The 15,289-nt window shown below is 41.1% G+C and overlaps 2 protein-coding genes across 2 annotated transcripts in view; both read right to left on the bottom strand.

Annotated features, from left to right (window-relative positions):
* LOC309534720 (uncharacterized protein) overlaps positions 1–3,693 on the bottom strand; it is a 97,137-nt gene extending 93,444 nt beyond the window's left edge. Inside the window, exon 1 of the mRNA XM_082227030.1 lies at positions 2,488–3,693. The gene's annotated coding sequence lies outside the window, so the exon portion shown is untranslated. The remainder of the gene's footprint in view (positions 1–2,487) is intronic.
* A 588-nt stretch (positions 3,694–4,281) lies between these two features.
* The window catches only part of LOC309535566 (cytochrome P450 2J4-like), a 21,522-nt gene continuing 10,514 nt past the window's right edge, over positions 4,282–15,289 (bottom strand). Inside the window, exons 8-10 of the mRNA XM_082228770.1 lie at positions 6,043–6,230; positions 5,266–5,404; positions 4,282–4,803 (exon numbers count right to left, since the gene is read on the bottom strand). Of these exons, the coding sequence (XP_082084896.1) occupies positions 4,628–4,803; positions 5,266–5,404; positions 6,043–6,230 (503 nt within the window). The 3' untranslated portion in view covers positions 4,282–4,627. The remainder of the gene's footprint in view (positions 4,804–5,265; positions 5,405–6,042; positions 6,231–15,289) is intronic.

Here is a 15,289-nt window from a genome sequence, read left to right as displayed (position 1 = left end):
GAAGAATTCTTGCTTTGTTGAAATTTCAGCTTTCACAACATAGGAAAACAGCCAAGCAAACAGCTATTTTCGTGGAGGAGGGTCAAGATATTAACTGACATGCATGAAATTTCATATGTAGCTATATAATCCCTGGTGTAGTAAGACAGGACCTTTGGAGCAGGCATTTTTTAAAAAATGTTTTTATGAACCGCCCTAGTAGGGCACTAATTGTTCCTTGATCATTTGTCACCCCCCTCCATGATGGCACCTGGGGTGACCCGCCCCCCCTTCCTATGCCCCTGCTTTCATGTGGGCCCCATTGCCATTATAAGAGAACAAGGGAGGTGTTGATGGTATGCAATGCGGGTGAGAAATGGAGGACAAATGGCTGCAAACTACAAAAGCATGGACTTCTGCTGGGGGAGGTCACCCAGTCACTAAAATGTTGCTGTGGAAACCAGAGGCCCTAATGTGTTTGGGCCCAGAGGCACTTCTGAAACTATTTAGGACACTACAAAATACCCATTTCACAGAAGAAATACTGAAGCTCAGAAATACTTCTTTCCAGAACAAAGCAAACCACTTACACCGATGCAAATTAAATAAACCAGACCCTAAAAGCTCCAATAATAATAATAATCAGGCAATCCCCACTTCCAACCAAACATCATCAGAGGCTTGTACAAGAACTTTGTTGGGGGCCCCATATGTCAATAAACTTCAGGTGCATTGTTATTTAAGCTGTAAACCATATACACTGATAGGTCCTTTAAATTTTGAATAGTCTGTTGCGAAAGGGTTGATGGTTATGATTGTGTAAACATGTTGTCAATGGGATTTTTAATCTACTTTCCTGATCAGTTAGTTCCAAGGAGGAAATTAAATATTTTGATTATACAAGAAAAGTAAAACTTTTTTTAAAAAAATATACAGTAGATCTTCATTGAGTCTTTACGCTATATCATATCGAGGTCATTACTCAACCATAAGATATTACTACAAATAAACAAACTAACAAAAAAGATAGTCAGAATCCAGATCAGATCATAGCATGGTAAGATACGAAACATGACAACAGAGTTAATATAAACAAAAGCAGCATTTGAATATTTAGTTGTCTTCCTCTTCTGTTACCTTCTTGCAAAATTTCTGGAAAACAATTTAAATATTTCCCTTTGGATGTCAGGATTTACCAATTTACCGGTATATATTGCTGAAAGTATCCAGCTATGCCCTGTCCATCTTTATGCTCAAACAAAAGGAAACACAATGGCCAGAATTTGATCTCCTTTCTGTCCTCCCCACCACCACCAATACCTATAGCTTCTCAGGGAGTTTCTCCCAGAAGGCTATACAATTCCACAAATGTTTTCATGGAAACCACTTTACAAACTCTGTTTTCACCTTGTTATTGACTTTGCTTATTCAATCACAACAGAATTGCATTTGAAAAACAACAAAACCTATGGAATATTCACTGTCCACAATCCAGCTCAGAGTTGTATGCTTAACCCACCAATATTACTATATGTATAAGCACATTTAGGGACGTGGGTGGCACTGTGGGTTAAACCACAGAGCCTAGGACTTGCCAATCAGAAGGTCGTGGTTCAAATCTCCGCAGTGGGGTGAGCTCCCGTTGCTCGGTCCCTGCTCCTGCCAACCTAGCAGTTTGAAAGCACATCAAAGTGCAAGTAGATAAATAGGTACCGCTCCAGCAGGAAGGTAAATGTCATTTCCGTGCGCTGCTCTGGTTCGCCAGAAGCGGCTTAGTCATGCAGGCCACAAGATCCGGAAGCTGTACGCCAGCACCCTCGGCCAATAAAGCGAGATGAGCACCGCAACCCCAGAGTCGGCCACGACTGGATCTAATGGTCACGGGTCCCTTTACCTTTATAAGCACATTTAAACACTGCCTTGAGAGTGGGGCCAACAATACAGGTAACAAGGGAGAGTTCTTGTACGTTCATTAAGATGCATTGATGCAGCTAACATATTAAGCTCTTTGCATGATCGCAATGAACAAAATGTGCCTTGTAACACTTTCTAATTTTGTAAACATAGGCAGGAATTCCATTAGAGCTAGATCTGGAGTTGTGAGCACACTCTTTTCTATAAACAAACCAATACCTTTTTTCCACCGCAGCCAGAACAAGTTGCATTCTGTCAGGCTCAGACCCAGAAGCTCCTAAGGATCCACAGTTGTTGTTTTCAATTGATTTTTATTGACATTTTCTCAGGAAAAGTAAGAAATACATAATAACAAACAACACATGTATAACAAAACTTGGCTATGAACTTAGTCCTGGTACTTCTGGCTGATGCATATAAGACAAGAAGAGGTAAGGTGTAGAAAGAACAATCTGGAAAAGCAAGATCTAAAGATCTAAAGTGTTTAGGTATAACACGAGTGCATAATGGACATTGAAGATCTGTGGGGAGGACTGCTCCCTGTTGTCAGGAAGCAAATTCAACAGATGGAAATCCTGCAGCAACATGACTTACCAGCTGCTCTCTTCAGTGACGGGAACCAGTTAGAGCTGCACAGGAAGACCTACAGTATTCAGTAGGCTCTTTAGAAGAGAGCCAGAGGAAGCCCACAGTGTCTTGGGGCCCTGGCCTTGATTCTGACCTTCCTTTACAAAGGGTGAAAGCAAGCTATTTGTTCCCTCTCCCGGGAGGGGAGAGAGAGAAACAAGCAAGACCTTTATTCCTGTTTTGAGCCCATGAGCAAACTGCAAGTTTTGGACACAAGCTGATAGAAACAGCCCAGGGTCCTAAAGACCTTCTGATTCCTGCTTCTCTATCCAGCTTCTTGTCTTGCTGTTCACTTTTCATAGCAGCTGGGAAGCATCTGGCACAGGTATTCCCTTGAAGCTATTTTGTGTGAATAGTGGGTGGGTGGGTAGCAAAAGCAAAGTGTTCTGCTTAAGTCCAGGCACTCAAAGATCCCTATATAGCAAATTCTAAGTACAATGTACACATCTTTACTCAGATGTAATTATCATGGGGCTTTTAATGGGGCTTTGTCTCAGGTAAATCAAATTATAGTAGTCAGGGTAGATTAAGAAGAGTTGAAGCAACAGAACTGTACTAAATAGTGCTGCTCCTTTGTTCTCCCTCCTTCCTCCCAATCAAATGAAACTTTGCTGCCTGGTTACTCAGACGTAAGTCCCAATGTATTCAACGAGGAGGACTCTCAGGTAATGTGTATAGGCTTACAGGCTCCATCTTAAGGGGACATTGGTTCATTTACAGTCTGTTTTAGCTATGTGCTGCTGCTGTTGCATTCCTATGGTGTCATTCTTGGTTTTTTTATTGTTTACTTTTGTTTTTAGGATTTACATAGACACCATTTACAAATTATTGGGGGTTAGATGGAAATGCTGAACTATAACGGGCAGCTATAAAATAATATAACAGGACAATTGTTATTACATAAAATAATTTTGAAAATAATGGGGTAGGGGAGAGACCCCCGTACCAAGGACAGGGAATGGGGACTCTGGAGCCTCATCAATGGATCATTATGATCTGCATACAAAATCACCTGAAATGTGATTTCCCGGGAAATGTTGCTCTCTCAGGGGTAAACTACAACTCGCAAAATTACTACAGTTCCCCAGATTCATTGAGGGGGCAAGTCTGTTTTGAATGTGCTTTAAAGTTACATGCTGCAATCCCAACCCTAATGAATTCTGGCTAAACATACTTAGGATTATGAGGTAAAATTAGAATTTGGAGGTAAAATTGGTAATGATACATTGGGCTAAGGATATTGGACATAACATACAGTTAGAAGATTGGGAGAGGTTATGGAATGAAGGTATTAATTTTACAGTATATAGTATGCTTAAAGAAAATGTTACGAAAATGATGTATAGGTGATATTTAACATCAGTTAAATTGGCCCAAATGTAAGGAAAAAGAAGGTACTTTTTACCATATGTTGTGGACGTGTAAAGAGGTAAAAGCTTTCTGGGAAATGATATATTATGAGCTAAAGAAAATGTTTAAAAACACTTTTGTTAAATAACTAGAAGCTTTTTTTATTAGGTATAGTAGGTAGAGAGATACCGAGACAAGATAAAAAATTGTTCTTATATGCAACAACTGTGGCAAGAATTTTGTTAGCCCAAAGATGGAAACAACAGGAGCTACCAACAAAAGAAGAGTGGCAGATGAAGGTGATGGGCTTTGCAGAACTGGCAAAACTGACAGGAAGAATCTGGAACCAGCGAGACCACAGCATTCCAAAGGAACAAATTTATATTATATCTAAAAAACAACTCTAAGCAATTAACATCATTAGCAGGGTTATTTGCAGATTTGTAAGATGAAACTGCTACCTATTCAGGTTGAGTAATACAATATTTTAGGTAATGATATAACAACGATAGGAAACGAAGTGAAATGCAAAGATGTAAAGTTTAATTTTATAAACCATCAGATGGGAGGGAGGGAAGTCGTTAGGCTCAGTTGAGCCAAAAAGATAAAATAAGAGGGTACGATGTTATGTAATGTGATTGTATGTAAAACCAATAAAAATCATTTTTTAAAAAACATAATTAGGATTAAGCCTCAGGTGTGCTTCTATCCCACAAACTAATAATACTTTTAAAAGAATGCTATAAGATGGGTCCCCTTAGCGAGAGAATGCGCATATCCGGTATGGCAGAGGAGACAATGTCACACCCATCCTAAATTCACGGCTTAATGTCTCATTCTTTGGAGCCTGGAAAGTGAACTTCTGAATTAGGGCAGTGAAGAAAATGAAGAGCTCGGTCCTCGCCAACTGCTCTCCAAGACAAACTCGCTTTCCTAGAAGAGGGGGAGAAAGAGACTGTTTCAGTGGAAAGCTTTTGCTACAGTAAACTTCTCCTTTTGTAACTAGTTGTTGCTAAAGCCGTAGTGACAGAGGCCTCTTTAAAACGACACTGGTGGACCAGGAAGCCAAATACCTATAAACATTCTGTTGTTTCAAAATGAAGAAACCAGTCCTATCTATTTCCTCATCCCCTCAAAAAACCACACGGCTCAGTGAGGAGTGGGAAGAGAGCATGCCAACACCGTATTGTGTAACATCACACCTCCTATGGCAGCCATTTGTGTCTTACACACAGAACACTTCCTCAGAATGCCAGATATGACCACTGGCTTCAATAGGGTGGGGACCCCTACAGTGCACAACTATTTTAGCAATACACCAGACTTCCCCCAACCAAGCCATTATCATGTAGTCACGATTGCAATTCTAATGAGCCACCCATAAACTTTTGTTACCTGCAGAGAATGGCAGAAACGCTTCCCTTTTCCTGAACTGACCATTCTCCAGGAAATGGCCAGGATTAAACACATTGGGTGTTTCCCACTCATCCTTGTCAAACAGCACAGAGGTCAAGTTGGGGACCATTATGGTTCCCTGTCAAAGAAGAAGCAGAGAAGACAGCAGATTATATTGGCAGAGAACTCTCTGTATTTTTATCTGTGCAACTCTCTACGGTAGTACTGAGCCTCTTAGATCCAATACCAATGCTGTCCATTAAATAAGAAAGGATATGTTTTGAATGAGAGACTTCCGAGTAATTAATTGAACCACAGCTCATGAAAACACAGATACCTCTATATATTTTAAAATACCAGACTTTACCTGAGTGTTTAGGGGATTTACAATTAGAAACACCAGAAGCTGGCTGTTTCTGTTTTGTGTGGTTAGTAATGACCACTAAAAAAGAAAGTAAAGGAAGATACTAGCTATCCATACAAATAGTTCAGACTGCAGTTGGAATCCATTTTTGCAGGGTGTGTGTGTGTGTGTGTGTGTGTGTGTGTGTGTGTATGGGAGAGACCCAAGTCTATCCCAAATCCATCCCCCCAAGAACACCCAAGACTCCCTCCCCAGTCCTGCCTGTTGGTCATACTGGCTCAAGTTGGTAAGAGTTGGAGTTGAACAACATCTGGAGAACCTCATCATGGCTAACCCTCATGAAGAACCTTGGCTTCAAGTTTCCACATCTTAAGGGAAGAGGAAATGGATGTAAGAAAGCTATTAACATTTACCTTGGGAATATGAAACCCAGCGAGTGTAGTGTCCTTAGTTGTCATCCGGGGCACATTCAAAGGCACAATGCTGCTTATTCTTTGAACTTCATGAACAACTGCATTGGTATAGGGCATTCTGTCCCGGTCATCCATCGATGGCTGGCGAGACTGGCCAATCACAGAATCTATTTCCGCTTGGACTTTTGCTGCAAATAAAAGAAAATCTCCTATCAACACAAGAAGGATATACTTTATCTAAGATCTGTAGGGGAGGCCCATCTTTAATATTTAATGGATTTGAACAAACACAGAATTGACTTCCGGTTCCGGACGCGAGCAGTGAGGAAGCACAGAAAGCCAGCTCTCGGCTTTCTGGGCGCTGTGGAAACGTGGGGAGGACGCAAGGGCGCAGCGTACCCCGAAACCTCAGGGGGGAAACCCTTGGGGGAGAGGCCACCTGCGGCGTGGATGCGGTTGACCCACCTCCTCTGGGAAGGACAGAGAGAGAGAGAACGAGAGAACGGCGACCGCCAGCGCGAATTGGGAAGTGCCGATTCCACAGCGAAACGCCCGGAGCTTCAACTGTGAATAGCGTCGGAACCCCTTGGAGATAAGAACGGGGTCTCCAGTGTGTGAATGGTTTTTTTTTCTGAAGTGCTTATTATTTAAGCGCGCAGCTGACACGAAGCTTGGAGACGCCCAGGTTTTCTTTGTTTGCTTTCTTACGGGATTTCCCTCGGCAGCGGAGGCAAGATGGCGCAGAAGGGGAGTTGTAGGAGTGAGGAGGTTAGTGAAAAGTCTGACTGAATGAATGAGACCCGAACTGATAATAAATACGGACGATAGAGGATATATTAAGGAACCCCGCCCCAATATAGCTAACGGGGTAAGGATAAACTCTTATCTCAAGGATTTTAATAAACAAGTATAACACCAATTAGCTTCCGGGGCATAAACCGTGACTAATGTATTTCTAAGCCCATCGGAGAGGCTTTGCCTCGGCGACACCGCCAGAACCCCATCGACACCCCAATGCTATCCACCCCCCTTAAGGAAATATTTTTAGCAAAAGGTTGGTGAGAACACGCCAAGGGAGGTGTGGCGGGGGCCTGAGGCTCGGTTTGTAGTCCGAGGTACGTTAAAGACGCTCCTTGCTGCGACGTTAGCAGTTGGCCAGGTCACTAATTTAAACAGCTGGCTCTCGGCGGTGGAAGCAGGACACGGAGCAAACCAAGCCGTACAGAGTTCTTTTGATGATCGAGCCCGACTGGTGAGGGGTTGAAGAGGGGGTTTGTAATCTCTGAGCGGGAGCTTGGACTGCAACCGGGACTGCAACGGTGACCTTCACCGGGACTACAACCCCTTGGCGAGAGGAGACTGCAGTGTGTAAAGTGTTTAAAGTTCCAGAAGTGTCGGAAGTAAACTAAGTAGGACTAAATTTGAATGAATAGGACAAGAAGCTGTGTAGGACAATTGCGTGTTTAAGAGCCAGCCCACCCTTCCCCCATCCTCCACCCCTCTGGAGTGGTGGGCGTGACGCAGACGAGGGTAGGCAAAGGAACCGAGGGGAGGACTGCGAGAAGTAAAAGAAGAAGTCAAGACCCAGAGTGGACTAATTGATGCCTTTGGATTGGTACCCCCCCCAGGGTTTCAAAGAGCATATTGTGAAACTGCCGCCCCCTGGGGCCTGTTTGTGTTTGTATGTGTATATGACTTAGTTAGACCGGATATAGTATATATTACCCCGGTGGGTGTTTTTTGAGAAGATAGGAGGAAAGGTTAGGACTACAGGATAAAAAGGAGAATTATAAGAAGAAATTAACGGTGAAAAAGGGGGCGTGCTATAGATAATGTTGGGGAAGGAGGGGAAGGACTCAAAGAAAGTGGGTGGGACCCCGGGGGAAAGAAAGACATCGCGTCAAGAGGAGATTAAAGATCTAGATAGCTTATGGATGAAAATAAAGGAAGAATTTAAACAAAACGAAACATATTTGGAAAACAAGTTAGGGGATATGCAAGATCTGATTGATAAAAAAATAGAAGAGGCAGTAGGAGAGCTCTCATCCAAAATTCAAGATTTGTCAGTAAAATCTAAGATAATTGAGGAGTCTAACAAGAAACTACAGAAAGAAATGAGGGAACAGAAAAAGGAAACAGGGAGGATTAGGGAAGAGCTGGGTGAATTAAATAAAGCACAGGACAGGATTTGGGACAACCTCGCCATGGCTGACATGCGACAAAAGCAGCTTCACTTAAAATTTAGAGAAGAAAGAAAGGTAGAAGAAAGAAATGAGGATGTTAGAAAGAAAATGATTAAGGAGCTCTCTAAATGGCTGGGTTTGAAAGAAGAAGAGATAGCACTAACAATAGATAATGCATTTAGAATGTCTAGACCGCAACACCTAAAAATTAATAAATTTTTGGGAGATTGCCTGGTGATATTCAACTCCTTAGAAATGAGAAATCTAATTCTAAGGACGAGTTATCGTAACAAACTTAGAATCGAAGGCAGGCCTATCATTATTTATAAAGAGATCCCAATTAGATTATTACGAAAAAGAGAGGGCTACAGACAGGTGGTAGCTGTCTTAAAGAGAAACGGAATACAATTTAGGTGGGAGTTCCCTGAGGGGATTACTTTCTTCTATAAAGATAAGAAATTCAAACTGACGGACACTCAGGAAACAGAGAAGTTTTTGAGAAGATATGAAAGAGAGCTGGGAAAGACAGAGTATAGAGTGCGAGACAAGGAAGATGTGAAAGGGAATGGTCGGGAAAAGGAAGAAGAGAGGGAGGGGAGTGCGAAAGATCAAGGAGAGAGGGGGTTAAATTCAGAAGACGAAGATGAAGATGCCGCAGTGGGAGAAAGGGCGGCGGAAGAGGAGGGGCTCCTAGGAAACAAAGGCGCCAGATTTTAATTTGAGCTTTGATTGGAGGTAAAGCAGCTGGAGAATTTAAATAATATTGGACACTTTAAAATTTTTATCGTGGAACGTGAATGGGTTGAATGAGAAAGTTAAAAGGAATAAAATTCAAAAAGCTTTGAGAAATAAGAAATGTGATGTAATCTGCTTCCAGGAAACCCATATTGCAAAGAGACATAGACATATTTTGGTGAATAAAAAACTGGGAGTAGAATTTGTAAACTCGGATGTAAATAAAAAAAAAGGAGTGGTAATATACGCCAAAGAAAGGTGGGAACCAGTACAAATTTGTAAAGATGAGGAAGGTAGAATACTAGATATTCAATTGAACTTTCGTGGGGAAAGAATTAATGTAGTGTCGGTATATGCACCGAATACAAACAGAACAGAATTTTTTGAAAAACTTGAAAGCATGCTGCTGGAATTGGAACCCTATAAGTTAATTCTATTGGGAGATTGGAACGGGGTACCAACACCGAGTCTGGATAGAAGTGAGAACCAGAGGAATGCAAACAGGGGGAAGCTCCCTAACTCCTTTAGTGAGTTAGTGGAAAATTTAGATCTAATTGATATCTGGAGACACCGAAATCCCACCACCAAACAGTTCACTCACTACTCAGAGCCCCACCGGAGCTGGGGCAGGATTGACCAGATATGGGTGACTAGGGCTTTGGTATGGAGGGTTAAGAGATGTGAGATACAACCCAGGACCCTGTCAGATCACTGCCCCTTGACTCTAGAAATTAAAAATGAACTGAAAGGGCAGCCCAGGTGGAGGATGAATGAATATTTATTTGAGAATGAGGAAGTGTTGGATATGGCCAAAAAAACCTTGAGAGAGTATCTGGAGATAAACTTGAATAGAGACACCCCAATAGAGTCGGTATGGGACGCTGGTAAGGCAGTCTTAAGGGGCTTCCTAATACAGCAAAATAGCTATAGAAAGAAGTTAAGGGAGAAAAAGAAGGAAGGTATCTTGGCCCAATTGAGAGACTATGAAAGGAAACTGGCCCTAAATCCGACAGACGAAAGGATTAACCAAGCGGTGAAGGTGCTGCAGTCCCAGTACTCGGCTATTTTGAATCAAGAGGTAGAACAGAAAATTAAATCTACAAGACAGAGATATTTTGAGTCGGCTAATAAAATGGGGAAGCTACTTGCATGGCAGCTTAGAAAAAGAAAGAAACAAAATGCGATTAACAAACTAATTGTAGATGAGAGGGTGATAGAAGACCCAGATGAAATTGAAAGCAGGTTTGTTAATTTTTTTGAAAAGCTGTATGAAAAAGGAGAAGAGAGTAGTGCAGAAATAGAGAACTATCTGGACCAAGAAGAAAGAAAATACTTTACAGAAGAGGATTGTATACAACTAAACAAAGTGGTGTCTGTAAAAGAGGTCAGGGACGCTATTAATAAGATGAAGAATGGGAAGACCCCTGGACCGGACGGCCTGCCTGCAAAATACTATAAAAAAACTGGCAGATTTGTTAGCGCCGGCATTAACGGAGGTAATAAACAATACTCTCCAAGAGGGGAGGATACCCAGCTCCTGGAAGGAGGCGTACATTACGTTAATCCCTAAGACCGAAAAGGACAAGGCAGATTAAAAAAATTACAGGCCAATTTCACTCTTAAATTGTGATTATAAGATTTTTGCAGATATCATGGCAAGCAGACTCAAAGGACTATTAAACAGATATATACATAGAGACCAGGTGGGATTTCTCCCAGGTAGGCAATTGAGGGATAACGTCCGTCATGTTGTAGACATTATGGAGTATCTGGAGGCAAGACCAGATGTGCCAGCGGCCCTTATCTTTATCGATGCAGAAAAAGCTTTCGACCGTGTTTCCTGGGAATTTTTGTTACAAAATTTTGAAAAGGTGGGAATAGGGGGCCCCTATTTGAAGGGCATCAAGGCGATCTATACAGAGCAGCAGGCTAGGCTGATCATAAATAATAATTTGACTAAACACTTCTCAATTATGAAAGGCACAAGGCAGGGTTGTCCCCTGTCACCTTTATTGTTTATCTTGGTGCTAGAAACAGTCGCAAATAAAATAAGAGCGACCCCGATCATCAGGGGAGTAAGAATTGGAGAGAAAGAATACAAATTAAAAGCCTACGCCGACGATTTGGTCCTTTTCTTAGAGAATCCAATTGAATGCACTAGCAGAGCGGTAGAACTTTTGGAAGAGTTCGGCAAACTGTCCGGATTCAAGCTAAATAGGGGAAAAACCAAAATATTAATAAAGAACCTGACAGTACAGGAGAGATTACAGTTGGAACAACAGGTGGATATTAAAGTAGTAAATAAAGTGAAATATTTGGGAATTTGGTTATCTCCAAAGAATATTAACTTGGTAGAGGATAATTATAATAAATTGTGGAAAGAAATTAAGAAGGATATGGACACCTGGCGTAGACTGAATTTGTCTTGGACCGGGAGGATGGCATCGATTAAGATGTGCATTCTCCCGAGACTGCTATTCCTGTTCCAGAACTTACCAGTTATAAAAGGCACCGCCTGCTTTAAAAACTGGCAAAGGACCCTGACCAAATATATTTGGCAGGAGAAGAAACCTAGGGTGAAACTTAAATATCTGATGGATTCCAGGGAAAGAGGGGGCTTTGGCGTACCAAATTTAAAGCTTTATTATGAGGCGGCATGCCTACTGTGGATAAAAGATTGGGCCACCCTGAAAGATACTGATTTATTAGACCTGGAAGGATTTGATTTAAGATTTGGGTGGCATGCCTACCTCTGGCAAGGGAAGGATAAAGTCCATAGAGGTTTCTGTAATCATATAGTTAGAGGGTCACTTCTAGAAGTTTGGAACAGGAAGAAAAACGTGATTGAACAAAGTACCCCGTGGTGGCTCTCACCTGTGGACATCATTAAAATAAAGAAACAAAACATGACAGGTAAAAGGTGGACGTATGAGGATATCCTAATTAAATCAGAAGTAGGGTGGAAATTAAGATCACAGGACGAATTGAAAGAGAAAATTAAGGACTGGTTTCACCTGCACCAAATTAATGCATTATGGAGGGAACATAAGAGAATAGGTATGGGAGAAAATAAATCTAGATTTCAAGTGGAGATTCTGGAGAGTAACAACAAACTTCTCTCCAAAATGTATAGGCAATTACTGGAAAGCGAAAATAAGGAAGAGTTGATTAAAGACGTAATGATTAAATGGAATAAAGATCTAGGATATGAGTTAGGGTACGATAAATGGCAAACTTTGTGGAAGAAAGGCATGAGATTTACTGCGTGTGCTGACTTATGTGAGAATCTATATAAGATGATGTATCGTTGGTACCTGACTCCGGCAAGATTAGGGAGAATGTATAGAACAGCAGATAATACTTGCTGGAGGTGTAAAGATAAGGTGGGGACTTTCCTCCATATCTGGTGGACTTGTGAGGAAGTGAAGGGTTTCTGGGGACAAATTTATGAGGAGTTAAAGAAAATTTTGAAGTACAATTTCCTCAAGAAACCGGAAGCGTTCCTCTTAGGGGTGATTGGGGAGGAAATAAAAAAGACGGACCAGACCTTCTTCCAGTACGCCACTACTGCAGCGAGGATTTTAATAGCAAAGAAATGGAAATCCCACGAAGTACCCACATTGAGAGAGTGGCAGGTGAAACTGTATCAATACTTGGAATTGGCGAGACTTACACAATATATTAAGCGGGACAATCCCACTAAAAAGAAAGAGGACTGGTCCAAATTTTTAAGTTACCTTGAGACCAATTTGGGAATTAATAACTTAACAGTAGACGATGCTTAACTCCTATGACATGTAAAGATGAAAAGAAAATAACTGCAGAAGATCTATGTAGAATATTTAATCCAAAGCTGAGGTCAATGGAAGTCAAATGTGTGTAAGAGTGTGATTGGAATTTTCTTTTTTTCTTTTGTTTGGTTTCTTTCTTTCAAGTGTATGTGTCTTACTTTACTGTTTGTTCTGTGTCTTTTTTATTATACAATTTTCTTTTTGTATGTGTAAGTTTATGTGTTGATAAATAAAAGTAATAATAATAAAAAAAAATGAACAAACACAGAATTGATACTCTTTAAATGAATGGGCAACCAAATTTTCACTTATTGGAATCAATTTTCATTTGGACCAGTCAGCAGAGTATCCTGATATTTTAGGAAAGGCACCTATGATCTGCATCAGCAAATGAGGATTTAGAAATAAACAAAAGAATATCATCTGCAAATAAAACCAACTTGTATTCAAATGAATTATATACTACTCTGTAGATATACTCATATTGTCTAATAGCACAACCTGTAGACAAAAGTTGTTGAGCTCTTTTTAGTTTGCCCCCCCCCCATCTCTTCTAAAAAATGAATTTCTGAGTTTCATTTTTTTATTAAATTCGCCAAAATCTACACTTCCAACATAGGCTGCCACAAGTCCAGGTTTTCCCAGACATTTGTTTAAGAGGACCATATCCAAGAAATTACAGACACATGGCAACCCTAATAAATTGCTGCTTTATTATTATGTTTCATTTGTGAATCACTGCTGTATGTTTGATTGTAATGGTGAATGTTGAAATAAGAACTTGCTTTTTGGTGTTTTTTATCTTTTTAAAAAGTGCTATTCATCCTGAAAAGGATAAAGATAATTCCTGCTAAGAATTAATTGGCTTTCTTTAAATAACATTTCATAGTTGTTTTTATACAAATCTTTTATTTTCTCTGTTACTGCACTGATTTGTACCTCAATTTGGAATCATAAACTACTCTTTTTGTTTTCATTGATCTTTTTCTATGTTTATTTCAACAATTTCTGGTTTTGCTTTATTTAGTGTATAACTTGCCAGAATCTCCCATTTCCTTATCTGCTTTACACAACTGATGGGTATAAACATGTCTAAGTACAGTCATACCTCAGGTTAAGTACTTAATTCGTTCCGGAGGTCCGTTCTTAACATGAAACTGTTCTTAACCTGAAGCACCTCCCGCTGCCACCGCGCTGCCTGAGCACGATTTCTGTTCTCATTCTGAAGCAAAGTTCTTAACCTGAGATACTATTTCTGGGTTAACGGAGTCTGTAACCTGAAGCTGAGGGGAACAGAAGCAGTGATCTGTGGGCCTGACAAGATGTCTCGGGAAGTGTGCTGTCTCCCCGGGGCTAAGATCCAAGATGTAACTGAACGACTGCAAGGAATCATAAAACCCACTGACAAATACCCCTTCCTCTTGGTTCATGTGGGAACCAATGACACTGCAAGCAATAGCCTCCAGAAGATCAAAAGAGACTACAAGGCTCTCGGCAGGAAATTGAAGCAACTAAATGCACAAATTGTTATCTCATCTGTCCTCCCAGTTGAACAACGTGGCCCAGGGAGAGAGGGGAAAATAGTGGAAGTGAACAGCTGGCTTCGCAAATGGTGTAAACAGGAACGGTTTGGATTCTTAGATCACGGACTGCAGTTTCTTGAAGATGGACTTCTGGCAAGTGATGGGCTGCACCTCACAACGTTTGGGAGAAATGTTTTTGCCAAAAACCTCATCAGGAGGGCTTTAAACTGACTAATGTGGGGGAGGGAGACAGTGCTCCTGAAGGTAGGAGTCTATCAATTAATGAAGATGATCATCCAAATGTCATAGACCAAATGGAGCAAACAGCACGCGGACCTAGTGGTGGGAGGAAAAAATCCTTAAATAAGAGACACGGGGGAATGATTAATGGACTTCAATGTCTGTACACTAATGCGCAAAGCATGGGAAATAAACAAGATGAGCTTGAGCTCTTGGTACAGCAAACTAAATATGACATAATAGGCATCACTGAAACCTGGTGGGATAAGTCCCACGATTGGAATGTAATAATGGGGGGATACAATCTATTTCAGAGAAACAGACCAGACAAGAAAGGAGGAGGAGTGGCGTTATATGTCAGGAATGTGTATACCTGTGAAGAGAGCCAAGATTTAGATCCTCAAAGCCAAAGTGAGAGCATTTGGGTCAAAATTAAGGGAGAGAAGAATAACAGAGACCTCATTGTGGGAGTTTACTATAGATCCCCAAGCCAAACGGAGGACATAGATGATGCCTTCCTGGAACAGATGGCCAAGCATGCAAAAGGAAGGGAGATAGTAGTAATGGGGGACTTCAATTACCCGGATATTTGTTGGACGTCAAACTCAGCCAAGAGCATAAGGTCAAACAGATTCCTCACTGGCCTTGCAGACAACTTCATTGTCCAGAAAGTGGGAGAAGCAACAAGAGGAACAGCCATTTTAGATCTGGTCCTAACCAATGTTGATGACCTGGTTAGTGGGGTAGAAGTGGAAGGATCATTAGGCGCGAGTGA

This window comes from Podarcis vaucheri, assembly GCF_965113315.1.
Source record: "Podarcis vaucheri genome assembly, chromosome: 6".
Taxonomy (NCBI): domain Eukaryota; kingdom Metazoa; phylum Chordata; class Lepidosauria; order Squamata; family Lacertidae; genus Podarcis; species Podarcis vaucheri.
This window is presented reverse-complemented; position numbering and strand designations above follow the sequence as displayed.